At 41.4% G+C, this 27642-nt stretch overlaps 1 protein-coding gene across 2 annotated transcripts; it reads right to left on the bottom strand.

Annotated features, from left to right (window-relative positions):
• Window positions 1-779: 779 nt before the first annotated feature.
• On the bottom strand, window positions 780-26713 carry MDM4 (MDM4 regulator of p53). 2 transcript variants are annotated; one of them, XM_035122379.3, is made up of 11 exons: window positions 26492-26713; window positions 22129-22240; window positions 20074-20148; window positions 16509-16642; window positions 14853-14908; window positions 9587-9654; window positions 8817-8910; window positions 6684-6823; window positions 5843-5989; window positions 4771-4851; window positions 780-2705 (listed from the first exon to the last, which is right to left on the bottom strand). In XM_035122379.3, exons 2-11 carry the CDS (start codon window positions 22201-22203, stop codon window positions 2172-2174), a joined length of 1404 nt encoding a protein of 467 aa, XP_034978270.1. In that variant the 5' UTR covers window positions 22204-22240; window positions 26492-26713; the 3' UTR covers window positions 780-2171. The 2 variants fall into 2 exon arrangements, with proteins under 2 accessions (XP_034978270.1, XP_034978269.1); XM_035122378.3 differs by having other exon boundaries at window positions 8817-8913; window positions 26492-26660.
• Window positions 26714-27642: the final 929 nt, after the last annotated feature.

Here is a 27642-nt window from a genome sequence, read left to right as displayed (position 1 = left end):
TGCATGCCCTCAGGGGATATCTTGGTCAAAAGGGGCTTAGAAGAGACCAGGAAGCGTTTCTAGCAGACAACATGCCTGAGGGAGGTCAATGTCAGGTGGATTACCCAACCAGTACCATAAAGTTGCATTTGAAATTCTAAAGCAATAACATTCACTATATATGCCAGTTTCAATATGACAAAGAAAACTTATGGGAACAATCCTGTAGCGATCCCAAAAGAATGGAGTAAATAGATGACAAGATGTATATTATAGGCTTTAAAGTGCAAGATGCCTCATTGTAAGACTCGCCAACATGAACCCTTAGAAGGAACAAAAGGTGCCGAAAGAGTTGAAGAATATTGGTTTCATATTCAGGACTATTTGAGTAGGCCTATCTTTAGGGTTCACAGAGCTATTTGCCTTTAAACTTCAGAGATGGGGAATCTGCAGCTTAACAGATGTTGGTTGCCAACACCTATCAGTCCCAGCCAGAATGGTCAAGGACCAGGATGATAGGAGTTTAAGTCCACAAACATCTAGAGGTCCTATTGTTATAAGGTCTGCTTCTGCCCAGCCCTGATTCTTCCTGAAAAGGTACCCCATACCCTTACATCAAAAGTGGGACAAGAGTTAGCAATAACGAAGAAGAAGTAAGAGCAATGCCATCTTTTTTTAAAAAAAATCCCCCAACCTCCCCCCCCATTTACCTCTCTTCCCCTCTTTTTCCCAATGTCTCAACAAATGAAACTGATTTGTAAAAATGATAAATGGAAGAGAGAGAGAGAGATTGCACATACTTTTGTAAATCAAGAAACCTTTAATAAAAATACTTTTTTTAAAAAGAGAACCCGATTCTCTCCCTCCTACGGTGCACCATTACTCCAGATATCTACAATGGCAAGATCTTTGGCAAAATGACTAGTGGGGTTATGCTGCATTGATGAATATAGACAGGGCATTTATCTTTTCATCTAATAATTCACGGGTTCAAAAAGAATGTCCATCACGGCTAAATAAAACAGTTTTTAAATTATATTTTATGATGGGCAACTATATTTGCCCTTATTAAATATGTTTTGGCTTCTCAAAGGCTCTAGCCCAGGCATACCCAAACTGCGGCCCTCCCAATGTTTTGTGGCCTACAACTCCCATGATCCCTAGCTAACAGGACCAGTGGTCGGGGAAGATGGGAATTGTAGTCCAAAACATCTGGAGGGCCGAAGTTTGGGGGTGCCTGCTCTACCCTGTCACTTTTGAATAACTATCCAAAAATCAAGGGTTCTTTCAGATGCTACATAAATTGTAGACTATTCTTAAAGCTACAAATAACTTAGAAAACTGAAAGAGGGTGTAAGCCAGCCTTCATCAAGCTGGTGCCTTCCAGATGTTTTCAATTGCAACACTCATCAACCCAAGATCTGGAAGGCACTCGGTTGGTGAAGGGTTAGCTACATTATCATATTGTGAAGAGCCAACACCCAGAGAGGGACATGGAGCACCACCGCATTAACATTTCACAGAAGAGGGGCCATCATTAAGAATAGCCCCATGCACATAAACTCAAATTGAAGGTGCTTTATTCCCTAATTATGAGGGGTGAGAATTGCACAGGTATATTTTCTATCAAGCATTCACACTACCTTTGTGAATATTTTCAATACCACAATGAAAGTTATGCAGAGAGCAGGTATCTCTGCTCGTGGGTTAAATGGTACAGTAAGAGAAAAACACAGCTCAATACACCAGTGTTTCTCAACCAGTGTGCCTCCAGATGTTTTGGGACTACAACTCCCATCATTCCTGACCACTGGTCTTGCTAGCTAGGGATGATGGGAGTTGTAGTCCCAAAACATCTGGAGGCACACTGGTTGAGAAACACTGCAATACACAATAAGATTCCTGCACTTCAGAACTAGCACCATTGTGCACAAAGAATTGCTCATCTTACGGCTTTTACATAGTCAGCTGACATAGTTTTAACAAAGAACCCTTTGCCAGTCAATCTGATAAAAGCAAGCATGTTAATTTCCAGGCTGTATAAATGGCCAAGAAATTTGGCTCACAGGTTCACGTTCCCCTCTCTGATAAAAAAATATATATAAACATACTTCTAAATATAAATCTTTATCCTTTAGTTATAGTCCACTGAATGATGATCCTTGCTCCGCAGCACCTGAAAAGCGACATTGCTATGCTATAAAGGTCCTTATCACCATCTGAATCTGTCTCTTACACACTGGGCAAGGTGACCGGCCTTTTTTTAACATTTTTGCGCAAGTGAAACAGGCGACCAGATGAGCTGTCCTTCCATGGACAATATTCCCATTCCGTGGCCTCTTCTGACACATAATGCAAGGTTTCAGCAATTCCTTGCTACTCTCAAGGGACCACTTTTCTTTGTGCTTACCAAACTGCAACAAAGGCTCTTTGCCTGCAAGATCCAGAGAATCCACAGAGCTTCCAGGACGTGGGTTGGGTTTGATTTCTGATCTGCATGGGTCTTTGGACTGCATAAGTGGAGCAGATACTGTCCTTCGGCAGTCTGGGACATCTATCCCTTCTGTGTCCTCTTTGCTTTGCATTGTGGCAATGTTGGATAAGGAAAGAGAATGTGCTAACATGGGGCAGTCAGAGAACCAGTCTTTCCGTAAGGCCCAGCAGCGGAAACAGTATCGTTTAATGGGAGAGTTAAACTTCTTGCATTTTGTGCACTGCCAATAGTCCTGATGAAAGAAAGACATTCAAACCAATCACAGGTTTGTGCATTCATATAAAGGCTTTCTTACAGTAAAAACAGTAAGCAGCACCATCAACTGCGATATTCTGTTCTTAAGTCATGGATTAAGAGCATGGTTACTACATACTCAAGAGTGTCCACAATCACTCAGGACCCTCAGATGCCCACCCTTAGTTCCCACCAAAAAAAATCCTCTTCCAATTCTAACTTTCTTTCTTTCTTTTTTTAAGGAGATGTTTCTTTGGGGGGGGTGTCTATGTTTAGCGCTCTCTGTGTGCGAGCAACACAAGTTTTGTTTTGGTGAAATTGGTATTTTTTGTGTAACAATTTCTTTCGATTTTCCAAAAAGGTTGGGGACCATTGTGGTTGAACCCTCTAAATGAGATGTCCTTTTTGCTGAACCTCATCTTTATTGTGCCCCCTCCCACAATATCTTTGGAAGAACAAAGTCTCTACCCTGTTCTCTATACTGTATTTAATTTTCAATGTCTTATTCTAAATTCAAGAGTAGATAGCTCCTTAAGTCAGTTAAAAGCATATTTCTCAGACTCTATAAATATATAAAATCTATTGAACCTACACAATTGATGGTGGCTTACTTGATTACCTCATATATCATATACCTCATATACTTTCTGAGTTCAGAGCTATAGTTCAGTTGTCTGGTGCCAGGGACAGTCCAATTTGTCAAACTGGCACAGACTAAACTATACTCAAGCAGCAGCAAAACTTGGTTCTGCATGCTATGAGGAACAGGATGACTACTACTTCCATTGCAATGCAAAACCAGAAAAAGGAAAAATTGAGCAGAGAATAATGAAATAAAGTCTGTTGTCCACTGATAAGTACTGAGAAAGTGTCTTTGTGCTGGGATTAAAAGGGCAATTTCAGAAACTAACCAGAACACTGCCACAATGATAGAGATCATATCTCTTCCCTCCCTTGATTCATTTGGAATAGAAACCATGAAACATCTGTGCTGATCCACTGAGTATCAAAATGCTCCCACAATGACACAGAACAGTGTAGTCATGTTGTGAGACTATATTCAACTGGCTCTGTAAAAATATCCCAATGAATATATTCCAGGCAGCAAAAGGTTTTTTTGGCTCTTCTCAAAATGTGGAAAGATGATGACCAAATGAGACAAGATGGGATGCAGACACACACTTCTTTTCACATCTGCATCATTCACATTTAACATGGGGGTGGGGTGCTTTGCTTTAACTGTCAAGGAATGTAGGTGAAAAGGCCTGAAACCTCCTCTCTTCCATAGCTTACAGCCCAGCCTATTGCTCCAGCCAACTTTTCACTATTTCAGACTCCCTGAATCACAGCAAAGAAGGGAAAGCATACCTGGAACAACAGACTCTGGGGAGGCAAGGTTCCCTTCACTAGCACACTATTTTTACTGCTTAAGCAAAACACCCCTTTCCAAACCATACTAAAAGCATAGACCCATGAATGATGGTGTACTTTGGCCTTCAGTTATCAGTTTAGATATTTACTATGCTAGAAGGCCCTCTAAAAACTTTATAGACACTCTAAATCCCTCATTTCTCAGAAGATTTGAATTGGTCACATATCAGTTTTCCTCAGCCACTTGCTAAAAACTGGCCTCTGAACACCTGAGCTGTAAGCTATGAGGTTAAAGTAGTCTTCCATACAGGAAATAAAGTAGTTTTTTATACTGGTCATAAACATAAACATAACCAGCTATCGGAAGAATGGGAAAATGGTAAGAAGGCTGAAAGCCTGCAACTAAGCAGACTGCAACTGTTGAACCATGGAAACTATTGTGTTCAGTTTCCTTAGCTCAATCTTTGGATGATGACAAGCTGAATTACCACCAGTTCAGATGGTCCAATAAAACCTACAAATTGATTTGACACATCTGCCCTTTTAAACACAATAAAGGGACAAAAAGATGCACTGTATTTTGTTGTTATGGATGCAATAAGGAACTTCAACTACCTGAATAAAAATGCTTCTAACTTCTGATACTCAACTTTGTAGCCAAATTACGGCTATTAAGCTTCAAGTACATTTACCTTGGAGGGAGGATCTATGTCTGTGTCATCGTTTAAGGACTGTGTATCTTCAAAGTCATCAGATGATTCAGCTTCACTCACCTGCAAAAAGTACATAAAACCAAAAAGGAACATGTATGGCCATTAAAAAATGTATTCTCTCCCCTCCCCACCCCAATAAGAAAGACTTCTTTACTGTCAATATTTGCATGCTGCACAACAAAAAAATATTGCAATAAATAAAACAATTTGGATAAAAAGAACGATGTAAAACTGTAAATTCAAGGCAGGTGTCAACACTGATGGTATTCTACTATGACTACCAGCAATTATGGTCAACTGATGCCTATTTTGGCCTAACGTTGCCTACTACTTAATTCCTTCTGCTTCCAGAATTCCTTGCAGCCAGGCCCTACATTTAAATTTAAAATGCAGCAATATGGAAAGAGTCTTTCGTTTGACAAGCACTAGTTAAAAGCCCACTTGCGTGCGATTGGCACAAACGCTCCTGCTAATGCACGTGTTGAAAATGGACGAGGCCAGTGGCATGTGTGGTAGCCCAGAATGGAACTCCCATGTAAGTGTGAACTCCCCTGTATCCCACAGGGGAGCTGCAGAATGAATGTGGTTTGTCAAAAAGATTGAAAGCCACTGCACCAGATCATTGTTACACTTTTAGTGACTATATTCTCCCCTCACAACCCCCATGTCATCACTGCTATCTAGAGAATGGGAATAAATTGCATCTCGCAAAAGATCACAAAGCAAGACCACTTTATCACTACCCTAAGGAGTCTCAAAGTGGCTAACAATCTCCTTTTCCTTCCTCCCCCACAACAAACACTCTGTGAGGTTGAGGCTGAGAGGCTTCAAAGAAGTGTGACGAGTCCAAGATCTCCCAGCAGCTGCATGTGGAGCAGGGACACGAACCCAGTTCACCAGATTACGAGTCCACCGCTCTTAACCACTACACCACACTGGCTCTTGTAACACTGGTTCTCTTTAGTGCTCCGATGGCTTACACTTCCAGCTTAATATCCATGCTCATTTGGTGGAACAAGCACCATTCAGTTCCTTTGCTCTCGGGACTTACAGTTTTGCTCCCATCTTTTCCATCTTCACTGGCATGGTCACGGTCAATTGTTTTAGCTGGGATTGTAACACCAAACTGATCCGAAGCAGCTTCATTGGGGAACCACAAGTCATCAGTGGTATCTGAAACAATGGTGGTGTCTACATCCTAGAGCAAAAAGGGAAGACAGACATGGCATTTACTGATCTACAAAGACTTGTTCTCATTATATTCAATGATGCCTGAATAAAGCTACAATGTATGATCTTGCAAAATTCCTTCACCACGATATCAGACATGGTGCAAAAATGACTTGGCAGAGCATCGTAAAGACATGCTCTTGTGTTGCCACCCTTAGGAGGCAATACACTCATCCAATACAACAGGACTAGACAGTGCTCTGGACACCTCTTGAGATTCAACTGCTGTAACAGTGGAATCAAGATCCTGGCAGATGCAAGTAATTTTATCCTTAAAATAATTTGCAAACCAGTCACAGCAAGCTACCATTGGTTGTTACCTCCTTCTGGCCAGACCGTAAAAGGCCCTGCACTACCTGGAAAAGCTCTGCTGGCTGGTACAAAGAGAAGGTAATGGGAGCAGCAAAGTATGCTTTCTTTGCTGTCTTCACTGCCACTACATAGGCTCGATGATGAGCCCTCAGCAGTGTTCGGCGGCATTCAAATGGATGATTCAAAGTCTTTGCAGGTGCCATTTACCCTGCACTACTTGCAGGCCCCTTCTTTCCTGGAGTCTATCCATAATCAGCAAAGTCAAACTATGGAGAGTCTCAACAGTAAAGAAAGCTTGAGCTGGAAAGAGCCTATAAAGATCTCAGGAATTAATGTTGAACAACATTTACCTGATTCGTATGTATATCGGTTGAGCCGTTACTTCTAGACTTGTAGTTTCTCAGATTCCCTAAAAACCACCATGGAAGACCAGCCACATCCCACTCTTCAAGCACCAGATCCAGTGTGGGTTGTTCTTTTAAAAGGTTATCTACAGGAAACAACCAAAGTTCAGATTAAAACATATTTATTGTGAACTGACTGATAATTCTACGCATTGAGACACAGCTCACTCTCAAATTAATATCCTTCTGCCTGAGGTACTTTGGCAGGGGTAGCCAACATGGTTGTAGATACCAACTCCCATCAACCCCAGGGAGAATGAGCAATAGTTGATATGAGTGATAATCCTCAACATCAGGAGGGCACCATATCAGCTACACTTGCATGAAGAAATAAGGCAGAGCAAAGCATGTAGATACTCTCAAAACATAGGAAACTGCTCTATATACCAAGTCATAACATTTCATCAAGTTTAATGTTGTTCACAATGACTGGTAGCTGATATCCAGGGCTTCAGACCACAAGTCTTCCCCTGCAGACCCACCTGGATATGCCAAGGTTTGAACCTGGGACGTTCTACATGCAAAACAGATATTCTACTACTGAGCCACCCACCTTCCCCATGGAATAACTAAATGACTCCCCAGCAAGACTCTCTGCCATTCCTTAAAGATTATACAGATTGTATGACCTTCAAGTTCACTTTTGCTCACATGCAATATCAATTTTGATAAGGGGCTGTTGTTTCTATAACCATTTCCCACCTTAAACTCAGCTAAAATTAAAGGACTCACAGACAAGATGATCAGAGCAGGATGTTTTTAAACCATGTGACTCCAGCTACAAAAGCTGATGCTGCTGTACAGATTCTAGATCTGGAGTATTGTTTAGGACAGAGGTTTTAAATCTTTTTGAGTCCATAGCTCCCTTGACCAACTACATTCTTTCTGCAGCACCCCGTGGACCTCAGGAGCACAGTTATGTCACCCCTTGCCTGCAAAGCTGGCAGCCTCTTACCCTTTTTCCAATACCCTCCCTTGTAGAGTGTTCCCTCAGCATCCTCTCCCTTCTCCTTGGGAGTCCTCTAGGCAGCTGCTGCTGCTGCTGCTGCTGCTGCTGCTGCTGCTGCTGCTGCTGCTGCTGCTGCTCTGGTCTTTGAGCTGTCCCCCCTGCCCCAAAGAGAGGTGCCTCCTTACACTGCTCCACATGGGCCTGGGACTTGTCTATCTGTTCCCAACATCAAGGGCTGGTGGACTGGCTGACTGGGCTCCCTTGCACACTTGCTTACTCTGAGGTCGCCTCAGCTCCTTGCAACCAGCACCCCAGGACCAGCCTCAGAGGCACCATTCACCTGCAGAGCTTGTAGCCAGGGCTACTGCAATAAACAGCTGTGCAAGCCTTTGGGAGGCAGAGACACAAGAGGACATCAGAAGAGGGAGGGAAGGGAAGAGGGACAGAGACCAGTGTTGCATGCGCGGCACCCCACTGGTTGAAAACCACTGGTTTAGGAGGTTTCTTTGGGCGTTTTTGTTGCTGTTACTTTTTTGTTAGATCTTATTATGACTTATGAGGCATAGTTCAATTTTGTCACATCTCTTTTGATTTGTTTTATTTATTGTCTATGACTACTTTACTACTTAAGTAAATCTTTTCATGTTGTAAGTCACCTTGGACATGGTTTTAACTATGGAAAGGCAGCATTCAAATAAAATGATGGTGATGATGCATCATACTTGCCCCCAACCCTTGTCACAAGATTAAGCTCCTGCCATCCAAAGAAACTTTTAAATAAAAAGGCACATTGCCTACAGTGAGGTGCCATCCCTATCTACCACCAGTCAATACTACTGAAAGGACGCATATTTCTACAAAATGCACAGAAGCAATCTAGTGAGGATAAATAACCCACCTGTTACAACAGAGATGAACAGAGAACTGTGACTTACTCTCAGTGCTTGTTGACCAATGTGTGAAGTCTGAACATGTGCATATGATCACATATAAAGGAAGCAATACTGAGAATAGAGCCCAGATCCGAATATAATAAAGAACAGCAAAATCTTGGCCAAATGTAGAACAAAGGAACTCATCTTGTGGCAGTCATGGCTTTCATCAGCTTCAAAGACTTGTACAGTACTCACCTTCATCCTCCTTGCACGTATTTGAGACAGTCAAGGCAGGTGTGTCAACTTCGTTCTCTTTTCGCCCAGAAGTGCAGCTTATGTCTGTGCTACTCTGCTTAAAGGAAGAAGGAGAGAGATAATCATTAGCCCAACAGGTCTTAAAAGAGACACAGGGATGTAACACTTCCTTTCTGAGTCACCAGTTGCAGAGCAACACCGAGGAGTTAAGAGTGTCACGGTTTGAGCATACAAAGCAAAATTAACAAAGCATATTAACCAATCAAGAATCTGGTAATATCAAGCAGCATTTCTACGTTATAAACCAGCAAAATAAATAAATAAAGTTGCTATCTACTCAATGACATCTAACTTCTTACCTCCATCACAAATCATATAACTCTTTCTCAAGCTGGCCTAAATGTATCCAACAATAGTACCAGAAAAAAGATCTGCCAGGTATTAGAAGCGTTTCAAGAAGGACACTACTAAGTAAATCTAAATCACCCTCTGTTCAAAAAATCCCATCCAGGAATACTGACAACAACACAAGCTGGTGTGACTGAGGACAGGAAGTGTTACACCCCAAAAAACATGTTCAGAGAATGGAACTCTGCTGGGTAGAGAACAGAGAATGGTCACTCTGTCCCTGGTCTGTGGACTCCCCAAAACTTCTGAGGAAGGCAGAGGCCCCCCTGTCAAGAAATTCAAAAGTTCTAGCAGTCCACCGTGCACAGGTACAGAGAAGGGGCAACTCTGTACGACAAAAGAAACCACCCATCAGGGTTTACCTTCAGTTGGTCTTGACTTGGATTATTCATGCTTTGATCCTTTGCGAGAGCAAGTCTCTGTGCAGCATCTAGACAGCAGGTAAAGAAAGAAAAAACCTTCCCCGGTAATAACCATTCTCACAACACAGAGGGGTCCCTTGACAAGCAACCAACAAATAGGTTTGGCAGCTGTAGGGTTAAAAGTTAAATGTGAGGGCATATAGTCCTATCCATCAAAAACCCTGCTCAAATTCCTACGCTATTCACAACTGAGGAATGGAATATGCACCTTCAAGCTCCTGACCCTTTAACTGCTCATGTTCTGGCCTCCCACATGGCACTTTGTGCCAAATCTTCCTAGCACTTTCAAGTGACAAACTGCTGTAAGCGCCTTGACATTAGAACAGCAAGTTTAATGGGAAATAGAAAGGGGTTCTAGATCCCAGGCTCCAATTCTGTTTTCAAGCAAGATACATAAACCAGCTTATTAACCAACACATAGAAATGTACCAATGCCCATCCAGTCATTACTTCTGCTAATGCTCAGCAAGGGAGACAGTTTAGTCCAGGCACCCCCAAACTCGGCCCTCCAGATGTTTTGGGACTACAATTCCCATCATCCCTGATCACTGGTCCTGTTAGCTAGGGATGATGGGAGTTGTAGTTCCAAAACATCTGGAGGGCTGAGTTTGGGAGTGTCTGGCTTAGTCCTTTCACTGCTACAAAGGAAGATCTGCTCCAGCAAGGCCTCCATCCTTGTGAGAAGGGTGGATAAAAATCATTTTTAAAAAAATTAATAAAATCAGTTTTTTTATTTAAGTTGGATTTTTTGAAATAAAATGCTTTTGGAGGAAAAAGCTTTCCAAAGATAATTTTCTATTTAAGTTACATTATAGTCCAAAGGCTATTCATCAGGAAATAAGGATTTGTTTTTAATAATGTAGCATATGCTATGTTTAAATTTTTTGGTAAATGAATTCCATTAATCCATTCACAATATCATGCTCTTCCAGAGGTTTCTGCAAGATTATTTGGGGCAGTTTTTCTAACAAGAAGATATTATCACAGATGCTTGTTTTTGCAGTTCTCAAAAGTGTGAATTTGTGTCTGCAGAGATAACATGCCTTTTCCTCACAGTAAAAATGTTATAAAATAAGCATACAGAGTTGAGGAAAAAACCTTAATCCCAATGTTTCTTTGCAAATTTATATACACAGAATCAACCCCTTACCTCTTAAATGCTAAGTTCCAAGAGATTCAATGAATAGATTGTTTGGAGTGGAATAGATCTGCACAAGTAGCTAAGAGTGAGTCAGTAAAAATGAAAGTGCAACCTTGTGAGCAGAATACTCAAGTCTTGGGATCTTTGCATAATACTTGTGCAAGTCAGTTGCATGTCTATGCAACTCAGACTTGAGGCAAGTGCTGAAGGCACTTCAGGGCTGGCAACCTCTTCTCAATCCAGTAAGTTCCAACAACTGCACTAACACTTAACTGTACAGAATAAGCACCTGAATGTAGAAGCAAATCCAAAGGGATGGTGGTGGAAATAGTAACTGGGATCTGTAAGTCCTTGGTGAGACTTTGAAGTGCTTGCCAGTCAACTTATAAGAGTTCACTGGTTCCAGGCCCTTCTTCCCAAGACTCGCCTGACATTGTCCAAACAATAAAGTCTCTACTTAGAACTTCAGTCCTGCAGCAGGAATCTCTGAAGTTCTCTGCTCCAGTCCTTGGTTTTCCTTTTCCAGCTTTCCACCAGCCTGTTTCTCCTCAGTCTGTTCTTCTGCAAGCCTGTTCCAGCCTAGGCCTACCAACTGTCTCTCTCCTCCCCTCTAGAAAAAGGAAGGCCAGACTCTCCAAAGCCAGGGCTGCTGGGAGATATAGCCCCTATAAACAGTTAACTTATTTAACCTTACAATAATTTCATATTTATCTATGTATTTCTAATAGTACTGTGTTTCTCCAAAAAATAAGCCACACCCCAAAAATAAGCCATAGTGATAGGCAGTTTAACCTTGTAGGTTAAACTGTACCATACTTAATAATAATAATAAAAGACATCCCCTGAAAATAAGCCACCGTGTGTGTTTTTGAGGAAAAATATAAGACGGTGTCTTATTTTTGGAGAAACCTTATTTCTGGAGAAACACGGTATAACCAAATAAATAATTTTGATAGAACTGTAAAAACTACTCTGAACATTTATTATTCCAAAAATGAAACCTTCATCTGGTTGCAAATACCGGTATTAAGATTATACCAGCAAAAATTTCTGTAAAAAATGATTAAAATCAAGTCTAACTAGTGATTTAAATTATGATTTAAATTGATTTGATTTAAATCAGATCCACCCTGCTTGTGAGCATTTACAGAAACACATACTGTTTCACTTTGTGTGCTTTAACACTAAACTATGGACTTGGCAGCAGTTTTCCGAAAATGTTCCAATAAATAGAACGGATTGAGAATTGAGTTAGGACAAAAGGATGGGAAGTTCACAAAAACTCGGATCTAGTTGCACAACCAGAAACAGATAGGTTAGCAACAAATGAGGCTAAATGAAAAACTGCTCTCTAGCCAGAGAATGATGATTCAGGGCCACTTGACAGGAATTTCATCTTTCAATACTGGTATTTGAAATGTGCATATCCACTCAAATCAATTAGCTGTAATTAGCCAATAACAAAATTGGAGGGATAAAACTACGGTTAGGAATACTCATGCACTGAAATTCTATCGTGTATTTATTTGTTGCCGCAGTTGCCATGCCCAAAGTGCACTGATTGTTCAAGCCTTTAAATGCTTGTTAATTTATTAAACAATAGTTTTCTTAATTTTTCAGGCCATCTCTCCTCTCTTGATTTGGTAGCATCAATAAATTTATTAAAGTTCACTTTTTCTATATTTTCCCCAATACAGTTACCCACTGAGTTTTTCTGAGCCACCCATTCGATTCTACAAAGATCTCAAATGCTAGTGAACAAGACTGCCCACTGAACTCAGGATGGCTTCAGAAGTCTCAGAGTGGTTTGCATATACTGTAATCCTGACTTGTCCTTTATTAAACTATGGTTTATTAAACCACGGTTTAGCATTATGTGTGAACTGTGCACAGCAGCTTAACTGGCTTGCTTAGTGCCAAGAAACCATACTTTGTTGTTGGCTTACGGTCTTTGGATTTTTTAAAACTATAGCTTAGTGATATGCATGAACCCAGCACCCTTCCTTAACCATAATTTAGCCTCCCAGTCCAAGACACTCACCAAACTATAAAGGTGCAAGGCAAGAGAACCTAGAAAACAAATCAATTTTTAGAGAAACAAAGTATAGCTTAGCATTATCTGCAAACCAGGCCAAGCTATACTTTCTACTGTAGTATAAGCCCACTTGTTTGCTCCTCAAAGGATTCTGTAGATCACTCAAGAATGTGCAAATGACTTCCAATAGTACCAATAAAGAACTATGCCACAATTAATCTTCATTAAAATTCCAAGAGAACCTCACCAAAACACACCTTATGAATAAAAACCAAGCTGGATGTAAAATGTTACGAATGCAAACTAAAATGTGTATGTTATATAAACAGTGGTGAAGCCATGGCAGCATCAAGACTGTGAGAAGTGGGGAAACGAAGTTTAATTCTCTCATTCTACCAAGGTTCTGAAGCTACTATTTTCATTTCAAATGAAACTCCCATTTTCATCTGACTGGCAAATATGGCCAACTGGCACCACAAAAGTGATGAAGAAAAGTTCTGAAGCCTTAAATCACTGGGTGTTGGAAATAGCTACTTACATCGTACATGCTTACATCTTTACTAATGCACAATACAAGGGCCAGCCAAGTCAGTTTTGCTTTTGGATCTTGCACCAGCACAACTCAAGGTGCATTCAGGCAATACTCAAATTCAACCTCAGGATATCCCCATGGTTGTCACCTAGGTGTGAATCACTATTACAAGAATGAACCTTCAATAATTGTTTATCACAGGATTTGCTCGGGCTGAATTAAAATGACTAATGAAAAACTGGTGCACAACTAGCAGATCACTACAAAAAAAATGGTTTTCCTTCACATTTTATTTGTGTTTCTCATGATTTCTATGCTTGCCATTTCATACAAGGTAAATACAGTCACGACTTGCAGGATATAGTTTGACAACTAACTGGAACAAATATTGTTAATTCGCTACAGTGGTACCTTGGTTCTCAAATTTAATCCATTCCAGGAGTCTGCTCAATTCCCGAAACGCCTCGAAGACCAAGGTGCAACTTCCGATTGGCTGCAGGAGCTTCCTGCACTCAATCGGAAGCCGCATTGGATGTTCAGCTTCCGAAAAACGTTCGCAAACTGGAACACTCACTTCTGGGTTTGGAGCATTAAGGAGCCAATTTGTTCAGGAGCCAAGCTGTTTAACTACCAAGGTACCACTGTATTGTGTTCTATCATATTATTTATCGCTTGTAAGCCACTTTAGGATTCATTTGAATGAAAAGCAGCATAGAAATAAAATTGTTTTTTCCAAATGACAGAAAGTGAGCAAATTGAGGACCTTGCCAAAAATGAAGGAGCATGGGAAGAGTTCCACAAGTAAATTTTTGTAAAGTTGCCAGACAAATAAAGATGAAAAATTGTATTTGATACACGTGTTGTGTTAAAAATATAAGAACTGGAAATAAACCAATGGTAGAGTATGGATCAGGTGTGGGGAAACCTGTGGTCCTCATTGTTAGTGGACTACAACTTCCATTTCACCAACCAATCGTCATGCTAAGTGGAGAAGATTGAACAAGAATCCAACAATAACTGGAGGGCCACAGGCATAATCACTCATTTTTAAATCTCAATGATGGATAACCTTTGGGATTCTGCTCCCTGCCGAGAAATTAAGCTAGTTCATCCATTTAGCAAAATCTAGAGAAAGTTAAATGCACTCTAGCCAGAGGAATAGAAGGCATTTAAATACCATAAATAAAGGGTTAACCACAGTGAGTTCACTCGGATTGAACGTTCTCTCAACTGTACTCACAGGGTTGTGTTTGACTATTACTCAAAACAGACCCACTGAAATAAATCAACTTAAGTCCATTGAAATCAGACCACCACCAACTGTATTAACAATCTGATCATTCTAAGTCTTGACACTATTGCCCAAAATGTGTTGAGGGTGTGTGACGGCTGTAGTGTCTCAGTACTTTCATCAGCAGACCTTACATGCTTTTACTTACCAAAATTAATTTTATAAAGCAATGCATAATAAACTTAGATAATATTAAAAGAAACCTACCTGTAAGAGTAACAGTAACAGAAGTCACATTCCGTTTCAGCATGTCATAAAATGGTCTGTGGAAAAATTATTTTTAAATAAGTATTTTTGTTCAAAGGACAGATTGTGGTATTATCACACTTATCAAACCTTCTCACCCTTCCACACCTATCTTTAAAGCAGGCATCCCCAAACTGCGGCCCTCCAGATGTTTTGGCCTACAACTCCCATGATCCCTAGCTAACAGGACCAGTGATTGGGGAAGATGGAAACTGTAGTCCAAAACATCTGGAGGGCCGAAGTTTGGGGATGTCTGCTTTAAAGAAAGTAGAAACAGCCAACACAGCCTGCAAATTTTCATTAGCCTAACTCATACAGTTGCCACCCTAGCTAGAGTACAAGCACAATTAAGCATCCCAATGATTTTTATGTTAACAATGCGCTTTTTGCCCCCCCCCCTTAAAAGGAATCTAGCTGTGGTGGGTTGACAAGCAATTTCTAAAAGGGATCATCAAGAGAGTAGATTTTACTTGTCTTTAATTACTTATTGAGAAGTATGGCCTTTCTTTGGACTCCAAGTTTCTTAACGACTCGGGTAGACAAAATAAGTAACAAAAAATGAAGTAATGTTGGGAGGCTTTGTTAAGCCTCCATGCAAGGCCAACATTTTGCCCCATTCCATGCCTCATGAGAAGAGAAGACTCCCTGGAAAAGACCCTGATGTTGGGAAAGATGGAGGGCACAAGGAGAAGGTGACGACAGAGGACGAGATGGTTGGACAGTGTTCTTAAAGCCACCAACATGAGTCTGACCAAACTGCGGGAGGCAGTGGAAGACAGGAGTGCCTGGCGTGCAGCGATCCATGGGGTCACAAAGAGTCGGACACGACTAAACAACTAAACAACTACAGTGGTACCTCTACTTACGAATTTAATGCGTTCCGAACTAACATTTGTAAGTCAAAAAAAATTGTCAGTCGAATTCCATAGGAATGCATTGGGAGAAAAATTTGTAAGTCGAAGCAACCCTATCTAAAAATTCGTAAGTAGAAAAAATCTAAACCGCATCCAAGATGGCGGACGGAGCTCCGTTCGTAAGTAGAAACATTCGTAAGTAGAGTTATTCGTAAGTAGAGGTACCACTGTACAATGCCTCAAGGTCTGACCTACATATGCAGCATAGCCAGGTGGTGTTAAGTGGCAGCATGGAGCAGGTCACAAGGCAGAAGTCATTTTTTGAATGACCACCTCTCCCCATTCTAAGAACTCCTTGCAAATAAAAATCAGCACGTAAGTTACAGAACAAGGCTACAACTTCTCTCCCTGGCATGCTGGTTTTCTACAGTCATACCTCGGTTTGCGACCGCAATCCGTTCTGGGGAGCCATTCGCTCCCTGATGAACGCTTCTGCGCGCACGCAAAGCTCCGATAGAGCGCTTCTGCGCATGTGTGCGCCACAGAACCCGGATGTAAATACTTCCGGGTCCGCGGTGGTCGGAAACTGAAGCGGTCGCAAACGGAGGCGGTCAGAAACCGAGGTTTGACTGTACTTGCAGTGAGGGAAGATGGAAATTGTAGTCCAAAACATCTGGAGGGCTAAAGTTTGGGGGGTGCCTGGATTAGATAGTTGCTTTACACACAGGAAACTTATTCTATTTATGTTTTAGAGATTTCCTACCTTGGGTCATTCACAGAGAAGCTTTCACAACCTAGAAGATCCCCCAGCTGGTCTCCTCCACAATACACGATGTGCTGCTGTTTTTTGTCATATAGCTGCTTCTTTGAGATATACTCTCCAAGGTAATGTACAAGCTAGGCAAATAAAAAAAAACCTTTATAAGAAATGCAGCAAGAATTAAACCAGTAAGGACTGTTCTCTATTACAACTGTTTCAGCATTTGTTGAACTTTTTCCTCTGTAAATAATACCACACGATAGTGCTCCTAGTCAGTAAAAACACTGTTGTAATTTTATATGGCTTCCACCATATTTTATGGCTCTCTTATTTTATGAATTAAAGCTTATCACATCCCTTGAACCAACGTAGATACTGAGGGTTGGATTCAACTAACACAGGGAGCTAGCAGAATGCAGCACAAGTGCAACAGGGCTCTCCCATGCTCTCCTGCCCCAGTTCCACTCTGGAGGGTCAGGAGAATCCCCAGAATAGTGATGGTGAGGAGAGGGGGAATCACTCCATCTGGCAAGCAGGAATGCTTGTGCTGATGGGGCAATTAAGACAACAGACTTTTAATTCCTCCAATTTCAGTCCTTTATCTTTCAGCTACCCACATGGCATAAGAGGGTCATAAATACATCAAGTGCTCCCCAACCTGCAGGTCATGGCACACAAGCCTGTGCAAGTAGGTCATAGGGTTGACAAGTAAAATCAGAATAATTACCACCTTGAACTGGGCCTGGAATCATAATGTACAGTAACTGTTTTAAAATAGGGGTTCGCAGAATTGGAGCTCTAAAAGGAACTCCACAATCCAGCTAAAATGGAACTCCCACATCCAAACTGCTTTCCAAGGCGAGAAAAAAATGCTCAAAATTTTTAAACGGGAACATTTCTCTCTCTCCTTAGAAAGCAGTTTGCATTCAAAGCGCTGGAGAAAGCACTCCAGGGATAACTCTGCAAACCACTTAAGGCATCGGCAACTGGGGGAGGGGGGAATAGGAAACACAGAATAAACAGACGTGGGTAGTTTTTTATAGTCAATATTCATTCCCTAACTAGAACCCCACTGGCTGGAGTTTGGATATATTGGGATCTCAAAGATGGCACAACTGTAGTTCTGTTTAAGAGGAGACTCTGAACATTGATATCTGTGCACCTTAAATTGTCTGGAAATAGAACTAATCTAGAGCAGGACTGAGAAACCACTGGTCCTTCTAGCATTGCTGGACTATAATGCCCATCATCCCTAACCACTGGCCATGCTGGCTGGGGCTGGTGAGAATCAGAGTCCAACAACAACTTGAGGCTCAAAGGTTCACCATCCCTGGTCTAGAGCTTAACAGTGGTAAACAGAAAGTGGCACTGGTTATAATGCAGGAGATGGTAATATGTAAGTAATACATATGATCAATGTTTATTTTATTGTATTAGGTAGATTTTTAAAAGCTGGGAATTCTGTATTAAGCAGATGTAAAGTACCGTAGTTGTCATTATAACGGTCAGAGAAGATTTTATATATATTCACAGCGTAATAAAGATTTGTCACAAATACCCTTCTGAGAAGCTTAGGGCCACTTTCCCATGGGTGTCCCAAACACTGCTCAGATACACTGCATCCCTTCAGCAGCCAAACCATACTATGGGCATTCAGGCACAGTGGCAGATTCAGCATCTAGATCAAGTATTCCCAATCAGCTAATTTTTTATTATTAACTATTAATTAATTATTATTATTATTATTATTATTATTATCATCATCATTACAGTATTATTATTACTTATACCACCCCACTCAACTAGCTGGGTTGCCCCTTCCAATCTGGGTGGCTTTCAACATATATAAAAACAATGAAATATCAAACATTAAAAACTTCCCGCTACAGGGCTGCCTTCAGAAATAAGGCCAATAGACACAGAGCCCCACTGCTTGCATGGTTTAAAATTAAGGCAATGACACCACAATCAGATAATGTCTGAACTGCAATCCAGATCCAACTGAAATAGTGCAGCCACATACTAGTATATAACACACAAGTGGAGCCTATCCTTCATGTAATACATTAAGCATAAAAGCCTAGTCTCCCCTCTGTGTCTCCAGCAAAAGGGGGGGGAGTCTCACCTAGAGAAGATAAATGCAAAATGAACAACTACTAGCAGCTTCCATCCACTGCTGGGGGACAAGCCCTTACTGCGCTAAATGTAGGCTGGTGTGGCAAATTAACATTTTAACACTAAAACCCCTTCCATTCAAAGTATTCAATTTGTTTTTTGCAAAAATATTAGAAGCTAAATAAGTTATTTAAATGCATAAGTGTTTAAAGTAAGTCACGGAGCTCTACAGGAATATCTGACACATTCCTAATGAAAAGCCACTGCATTTAATTCCTAGCTGACAGGATACCCCTGTAAATCACAGCTAGTGTCATTTTTTAATCTTGTACACACTTTGCATTTTCATCTTAAAATAAATGATTTCACAGGGTTTCTTGGGTTTAGCTGACAAGACATTTCCAATGAAATGAGAGGAAAATATAAAAGTATAATTCAAAAACTTTCAAGCATCAATTGGCAACAAGAAACATTTCTAACAGTCTCTCAGGATTACAACTAATGCAGTTTCCCTCCCACTCTTAATACTGACCGATAGCCCTAAATCATTTTATAATAGCTATTCAACAATAAAAAAGCTGCTGCTCTTTTAGCATCTGCAACAGGCAGCTCAAAAAACCTTCCGATGAATAAAACACACACCCATGGCAATAAGGATGTGCCTATTTCACATGAAAGGTTCAGAAGTGCTGAGACCAAAATCTGCCCCTCCATATTTCAGCCTCCATGCTCAAACTAGGGGATGCATTATTAAGAACAGTTACAGATAGTCTTTAGGGACACCCTCCCCCTAAAAACCACTTTCACCAACACTGCTCACTCAGGTTATTGGGAACAAGCAGAAACATTTCATTCTAGCCACTAAATTATCCAGAATAAACTTGCAAAATTACACACAGAAGTATATCAATCACCAGAAGGAAATCAAAAGGTAGCAAACTGGAAATGTTAAGAGAACAGATGAAACAGCATCTGAAAGTGGCAAATGCTTGTGTCAAATAAACACTGACTACCAAAAAGAAGTAAATATTAGGGAGCATAAAACAGCATATATAATTCAAAGACCATATGCACAGTCCTCATTTTGTAGAAGTTACACTTTCCTCCTTCAACAGCCTAAACATGGGAAGTGAGAGGGGGTTTTCCAATAGAACTGAGCCAAAATCTATTCACAACTTCATTTGTTTGGGCTATGAAGTCAAAGGGGAGCATTTCAGCAATATTAGGTGTGGTTGAAGATTGGCATAGAAATACATAAATAATAATAATAATAATTTATTATTTATACCCCACCCATTTGGCTGGGTTTCCACAGCCACTCTGGGCGGCTTCCAACCGAATATTAAAAACAGTACAGCATCAAACATTAAAAACTTCCCTAAATAGGGGAAAAGTAAAATAAGGCAACCATCAAAACTGTTTCCAATACAGAAGAGTGTATGTATCAACTCACCTCCTTTAGTGTGAAAATTTCACCTTGAGCACCTGCAGCTCGCAGAATCTTCAGGAGTGGCGGTTTCGGTCGTAGCTAAGATATGGGATAAAGAGAGTTTTGTAAAAGCCATGTTCCATAACTTATGTGAGGTGACAGATTAAATGCTGCACATACCTATCCCAGAACAGGAAACTAAATGCTTCATGCAAGCCTGAAACACACAACTGCAATGTCCCATCCCCACCAATGTGCCTTTGGAACAAATAATTCTAAGGAGATGAAGTGACTAACAAACAATGCATAACCTCAATGTAAATCATACATTTCACTTTACCAGAGAGAGAGAGAGATTTAAAGAGAATGAGCCTGAGAGGCAACAGCAACATATCAAATCCCAAGTATCATAACACACATGTTGCTTCCCCACCTTCTCTCACTGCAGCAGTCATAATATCCAATTAGGGCCACAATGATGTTATAGCAACTCCAAATGAAACTTTATATGAGAGATACCCAGGCAGCTTCATAAGGCTGAAACAATGAAATTGCCTGAAGCAAGAAGGCCCATAGGTCTGTATTAAATACCTCATTACCCTCTATATTCCCAATGCTAAAATGAGAGACAAAGGTGAAGTGTTGATATGTTCAGGCTAAGCGGACAGAACAAGGGAGTTAGCAGCCTGCAGTCATTCTAGACCAGTTTCAAAATTACACTTGTCGTACTGACTCCCATTTTCCCACACGTCTGTGGAGTTATGCAGTTCTGTGTCACCAACATTTAATCACAGTTTCCAAACAGTACCCAGGCATCCAATGAACTGCAAATTCCAAAATGTTACCCATCTTTAACTCAGGATTTTGTTGGAAACTGTTTCCCAGAACTCTCACTAGATACTGTCTATTTTACAAATTGAAAAGACCAACCATTTGGGGACTCCTGTGTTTTCCGAAATCAAGCCCAAGGGAAGCATCAAAACTGCATGCCTGCTTTTGAAACCCGTTTGCGGACAGCAGGACACAAATTAAGCTAACTTAAAGTTCAGTGCTCACAGTAATCTAACACAAGGCCCATACACAACCAAATAATTAAATATAATTAAATTAGAGAATAGTTCCAACCTAATGGGCCTCTGTCATATGGGTTGATTTATTCATTTTAAGACATCCTGCCCTCTGCATTTCATTCTAACTCCAAATAGGAACACCTGAACCACCTCAATGTATTTCACTTGGGACCCTAAGAACTCCAGCATAGCCAAATTGGATATAAAGATTATTCTCAGCTCCCCAGGATACTAAATTTGACAGCTAATATATGGCCATTAACTCAAATGTCTTTATTTAGTCAATATTTTCTCCCAGCAGTGAGGATAAACAAACATGTCTAATCATAATATCTGGGAACTATGATAGTACTACTTCTAAATTAATGTGCTAGGGAACTAAATCCGAATGGAAAAGCCAGTTGTCATTAATGGCAAATAAAATTAGAAGTTGAGCTCCTTCTTCCTTGATTAGCACCCACTGTTGACTGCACTTGTCTTTCACGCTTCCATCTATATTGCTGCGTGTTACACCCCCTTTTCCAGCCACTTCTGGGTCGTTGTGATGCATGTGCAGTTGCGCATCAATTGGACATGTGTAAATTGGTTGTTGCCTGTATTTATACATATATACAACCTGAGCCTACGATGGAGGGGTTCACAGCATTAACAGCCAAAAACAGTCTTGCTTCTTACATACCTGCAGTTTTGGATTCAAACCAAATGAAACATGGCGCTCTCTCTCTCGCTCTGCCTTTCCAGTCTGCAACTTTCCTTCCACCTTCTGGTTCACATAACTCAAGTCTGACCTTTTGTCTTTCTAACAGACAGCTGAGGGAGGGTAGCTCACCCATTTGCCCTCTGACTGGAGCCACTCCCTTTGTTCCATTTAGGACCCATATTTAGCAGGCCTTTAGCAGGCTGGCCTGGCTATTCCAGCAATAGAATCCATGCTGGATCCAGGAATTAAAATGAGGCCCAGGCTTCAGTCAAACCCCTCCTCCCAAAAAAACTCATAATAATAGTTTACCCGTTTGACTTGTTGAGGTGGTGTTCTGCAGGCACTCTCTGGTGGTAGACATTGTGTAGAGGTAGAAGATGACATTTTGGCAGTGAAGTAGCTGTCTGTCTTCAATACAAGCCTAAAACCAAAATAAGATTTATCAATTAGTCTGAAAGAAAGAACACACAAAACTATCAGAACAGATGCTATTCATAAGTCTTAGGAAACCATTTGGCACAAAATGAAATAGGATCCTAGGAGTACTTACATGCCTAACATTAAGACCACCCTATTACTATTTTTTAAGTTTGGCTAACAACTTTAAAAAATTCAACACCTACTAGTCTAATATAAATTAGGGTATTATGAAGGAAAAGCCTGCAACTCCTCATTTATTACACCTTAACTAGATATCTTTCCTCTTCTTCTAGACAGAGACTAGTGTCTGAAACAACTTCTTCGAAGTGCAGTCCGAAGCAATCTTTACTCTTCTGACCCTTTGAGCCCAAATATAACCAAGTCCCCTCTGGCATGTTGAGGCAAATCCCTAAAACAGTGAATGTGTTAGGATGAGTCACTTGAACACTAACAGCTGAGTCATTAAACTAGTACCCAATCATGGTTAACTTGGTCAGCAAGCAGGGCTGGGGCAAGCAACTGAATGTACTAGTGCTTAAAGCTCATGATATAAATACAGTTTATCCTATAAACTGAAAAGTTCCACAAGTGTTTATGAAAAATACAGTATGCTATACGCAGAGCTTTCAAATCAGCAAGCTTTATTTTTACTCATTTCCAGCAAAGAAAGCATGAGATAGCAAAAATCTCTTAATCAGAATCCAGAATTATTTTATTGTTGCACCATTTACAATAAACAGCCAGTTAAAATTGCACTATCAGAGCTCTCTCCTATAGTATTTATTCTGAAGTAAATCATACTGAAACATGTATGGACATGAGCTTTATTGCAAATGTTGGGTTTGGTATAGATATTGCAACGTGTGGAGAGACTGTGATATCTAGAGGCTAAATGAGATTGCTACTAAATGATAAGCATGAGATTTCAGTAGATCTATGGATTGTGTATTATCAGATTTAAACAAATCAGACTGAAAAGTCTATTAAAAAAACCTATGCAACCTATGTGTAGACAGAAACTTAGTATGTATACATTAATTCACTTTAAATAGAAAAAGGATTACATCCAAATTCCGATATTTCAGAATGAAATTAAGGGAAGACATTTTTCATGTACTGAATTGACAGCTTTGTTCTCTAATGTGGCAGTTTTCAAAAATAACTATAAAACGTGTACAGACCTCATGTCCTAGTGGTGGGGTTTAAAATAACAGGCTAGGAGTAATGGCAGTTCATGTCATGTTTCTTAACCTCTGATGGAATAAGTAAATCCCTCCAGCTGGATTTTTCATGGTGCTCAGTAAAGAATACTACCGGTAATAGGCTAAACCAGGTTTGGATCTTTGGATAACCTTGTAATGATGGCTGGCAAAAAGTATGACATCTATGTATAACTGACTTTCTCTTAGAGCTCACAACAGTACTTGAAGTTTAAGAATTCAGAAAATAGTTTTCAAACAGCTAAAAAATATATTTAACTTAACAGAACATGATGGCTACAAAAAACCATAAAACACTAGACACATGGACATACTTCCCACATGCAGGTACTGTGAGGATATTTTCCATTTGTCTGTTGACCTCCAAAATAAAGGAGGGCACCCCTACTGCTCAAATTCAAATACAGAAGAGAGCTTATTTTTGCCTAACTCCTGGCAACTTCTAGACATAACACATATAGTAAATATGCTGCTGGTGATTTATATAGACATATTTTGTCTCTTGGGTACCCCATAAGGGAAAAGGAGCAGTTGTTTTTTTCTCATAACAGGTAGAATTTCCAGTACTAGTTGAATGACTCCACTGTTCACGTTCAAGTGACTCATCTGAACACATTCACTGTTTTAGGATTTGCCTGAGCATGCCCTAGGGGACTTGGTTTTCTTTGGACTCAAAGGGTCAGAAGAGTAAAGATTGCTTGGGACTTCACTTTGAAGAAGCCATTTCATAGGAAAGATAAATACCCCATGAAGGTCTAATAAATGATGAGTTGCAGGCTTTTCATTCATAATAGCTTTATTTATACTTGACTGGTAAGTGTACATGTAGGTTTTTTAAGTTGTCACCAACTGAAAAAAGGTAATAAGATGGTCTTAGTTTTAGTCATATAAGTATCCCCTAGGATCTTATCACTTGTTTTGTGCCCAATGGTTGAAATTGCCATATGAGATTAGCAGTTATAACAATATTGGAGGGGGGGCAAAAACACTGTTGCAAGCTGGTACTATCAAGCATTGCAGGGGGTTAGGGTTGGACTAGGGTTGGGATAGAATTCTACAATTCTGATTCTACAAGCATTCATTTATACCCTTTAAGATGACACGGAAAAATGCGAATAAATACCATCCCACACCCTCTAACAGTCATCCAGCATTCTGAGATCACAGAAAATGATCAGTCCCCCGTGAATTGTTTGGGACTTAAAATCATACAAATGATGCAGTGAGAATGCTCCTGTTCAGGATACTACTTCTACAGTGGTACATCGGTTTATGAACACAATTGGTTCCGGAAGTCTGTTCATAAACTGAAGCATTCATAAACTGAAGCGAACTTTCCCATTGAAAGTAATGGAAAGTGAATTAATCCGTTCCAGATGGGTCCGCGGCGTTCGTAAACTGAAAATTCATAAACCGAGGTGTTCATAAACCGAGGTTCCACTGTATTCGCCTTCCACCCATCTCCAACAGTCAGTTAATATTCTGTTGCAATGGAGGATGCCAAGTACTCATTGGGCTATTGAGTTTCCCAAACCTTGGGGTCCTTGTTTTCATGAATACAGTATGTTTTTTTTTATTTCTGGGAACCTTGGACATTCCCTCAAGCCTGGTAATATCTCCAGCTTGTGTATGGAAGGTGCCGTTTCGTTATATAAAGACGGGCACTCCTAGAATTAAGATTGCCGCACGATTATGACTACGAGCATACATTGCTGTCTACTTATTGTTCACTTTCCACTGCATTACTAATCTCTTAAAAATCACTTCCTTGTTTCTAAGCTTTACTTAAAATGGCTAGACAGGGCAACTAAGCAGCAAATGGCGACTGTCATTCAGCAACTTTCATTTCAGCGTCTTACGTAAAAATGACGGGCGCACTGAATGATGTAAGGACCTGCGCACTCCCTCATTTTTAAACTTTCCCTCTAAAATATTTAACACGTTCTCCAACCATTTTTCCACGACGTCAGAGCCACCTCCTGCTTAGTTATAAAGAAACTCAAAAAAGTAATTTCAAAAGTTTCGGGGGGGGGGGCCAAAAAAAGCTACTTTAGACAAAGCCCTTAAGTGATGGGGTGCTTACACAAAGCACAAGTGCATGCAAGTCAGATGAAAGATACCCTTCCTTAAAAAAAAGGCAATGTGCCTGAATTGGTGAGTTTAATTATGAGAAACGTTAAACCTAGAGCTAAGCATGCGTGCAAATGCCAGTCCTTTTTAAACAAAATATATACCTGCTTTAATTTTGCTTTTCGGACTAGTGAATGCTGTAATAATGATGCGAATGAGGACATTCATTTCTGTTAGACCCACCCCTGTGTTATCCCCTCCTTACACTAGGGAAAGGCAGTCATAAGTCCCAGAATACCCAAGTGCTATTGATTCAGCAGGGACCTCCCCTCTCCAAAGCGGTGCCTTCTTCTACAGCCTGGAACTGGGGACTATGGAAGGCAATCTTACTCGGCTACGAGTGATCGCCAAAGAAGACGACTCTTCTACGCCAAGGAAAACAAAGCGTCTCATAAATGCTTGGGGTCCAAGGCAGCGTCCTCACAGCCCCCCTCGCAACACGCCACCTCCAACCTCCCAAATTTGCGCCCGCAAAGACTCCAGGAGCCACAGTTGCCAACTGACCAGGGAAGAAGAGGGGGGAGGAGCAGCCTGCCTGCCCTTGCTTCCCGCCCCCTCCCCTCCCACTAGCAACCGTTCCCTATATTAGCATCGTGGGCGCAAGTCGATGGGCAGCTCTTTTTACCACAAGGGCTTTTCTGTACATCCCAGGTCAAGGGGGTTCTCGAAGCGGCCGGTCCAAAAGGTCGGCAACCGCCGCCCGCCGCCCCGTGGCTTTTCCCCCTCCTGCGCTTCCCCGCCTCAGCGCCGCCACCAACCCGCCTTTTCCCAAAAAGTTCCTTTCGCTGAGGTTGAAGTTGGAGCCCCCCCCCCGGAGCTTTTCGGCACCCCGCCCACCGTTCGCCCTCCTACGGAGAAACCGCGAGGCTCTCGGGCCCCTCACCGCCTCCTCCGGGACTCACCCTAAGGCCGTTCTACGAAGCCCAGTAACTCCCGGCTAGTCACGGGGGGTGGGGCGCTTAACACCTCCGGCGGCTCGTCTCCTCCATCTTAGCGAGGCGGGAAGGCAGCAGGCCTCGGTTTCCGCCCAGCCGCTCAACATGGATACCCGCGCACTTCCGCCCAGGCCGCAGGGATAGGCCAGCGCCCACGTGCCTATGGCGGGACCAGCGACACGCGGGATCAGCTTACAGAGAGTCTCCCGCCAACTCACGCACTACACCATAGAGGTTAAAGGGAAACAAAGGCTAGAGCGGAATGGGCGGGTAGAGTGGAAGCCACAGAGATAAGGAGGAGAGGGATGCTCTGCTCACCTGCAAGAGGTTTATACGGAGCTTTCTTCGTCGCACAAGGCGGGCTGTAATTGCTGCAGGTGATTGGCAGCAGCTGCCTCTCGCTCACACGCGGCCTAAACAGGTGTCCCCTGATTGAGGTGTATCCCCCCGCGTCCAATTCGGATCTTACTCCCAAGTGGGAAAATTGGGTTCAGTCTCTGAATCTTTAAAAGTGCTATATTGGCTGTATGTAAACCAGTGGAGCACGAGGCTTCTGCACGGGAGACTTTGGACTGGGAATCTGGTGTAGTCTCAGCCCCACCTTTGTTTAAAAAATTCACCCGGGAAAAGCTGGCTGGGAAGTCCTGAGCTTCCCGGGAGGCTCTTTTGTCGGTTGGGAAGAAGCAGGAGATGCCAATTGAGTAATTCTGAGCAAGGCGGCTGCTAAGCCAGGTATTTATTAGAAATACTGTTGAACAGGGTCCTCACTCACAACTCGCAGGAAAGAGAGAGAACCTGAACAAAAAAAAAGTTCCATTTATACCCTTTGAGTTGGGTGGTCTGTAGGTGCCCACCTAGAAACGTCAGGCCAGCGTCACCGAAGGGGAGGCACCACATGTAAGGTTTTTACAGGTCATCAGTTTATCAGTCCATCCCAGGTGTTCCTTTGCAATAAGATAACAGGAACAATAGTCTTGCATTGTTTCCCTTTAAAATGAAGAGATTTGCATGAGATAGCCAAGGAGTTCGTGAAATTTGCATGAGATCTGACAGATCACCACTTCATGTAACCTTCCCTCCCCACCTTTTCCCACACTGTGATATGAGTGAAATAAACT

Source organism: Zootoca vivipara, chromosome 7 (assembly GCF_965207765.1).
Source record: "Zootoca vivipara chromosome 7, rZooViv2.hap1.1, whole genome shotgun sequence".
NCBI classification, from domain to species: Eukaryota; Metazoa; Chordata; class Lepidosauria; order Squamata; family Lacertidae; genus Zootoca; species Zootoca vivipara.
The sequence above is the reverse complement of the archived record's forward strand: the minus strand, read 5'-3'. Positions and strand labels throughout refer to the sequence as shown.

What these genes read in the sequence shown, in the direction of transcription:
- MDM4 (XM_035122378.3), bottom strand. Translation starts at nt 22,203, where the DNA reads ATGTCATCTTCTACCTCTACACAATGTCTACCACCAGAGAGTGCCTGC. An exon ending in TGTTACTGTTACTCTTACAG is followed by an intron (nt 9,655 to 14,852) that starts GTAGGTTTCTTT and finishes CCTGCTGTCTAG; the next exon opens with ATGCTGCACAGAGACTTGCT. An exon ending in CAAGTCAAGACCAACTGAAG is followed by an intron (nt 8,914 to 9,586) that starts GTAAACCCTGAT and finishes TCTTCCTTTAAG; the next exon opens with CAGAGTAGCACAGACATAAG.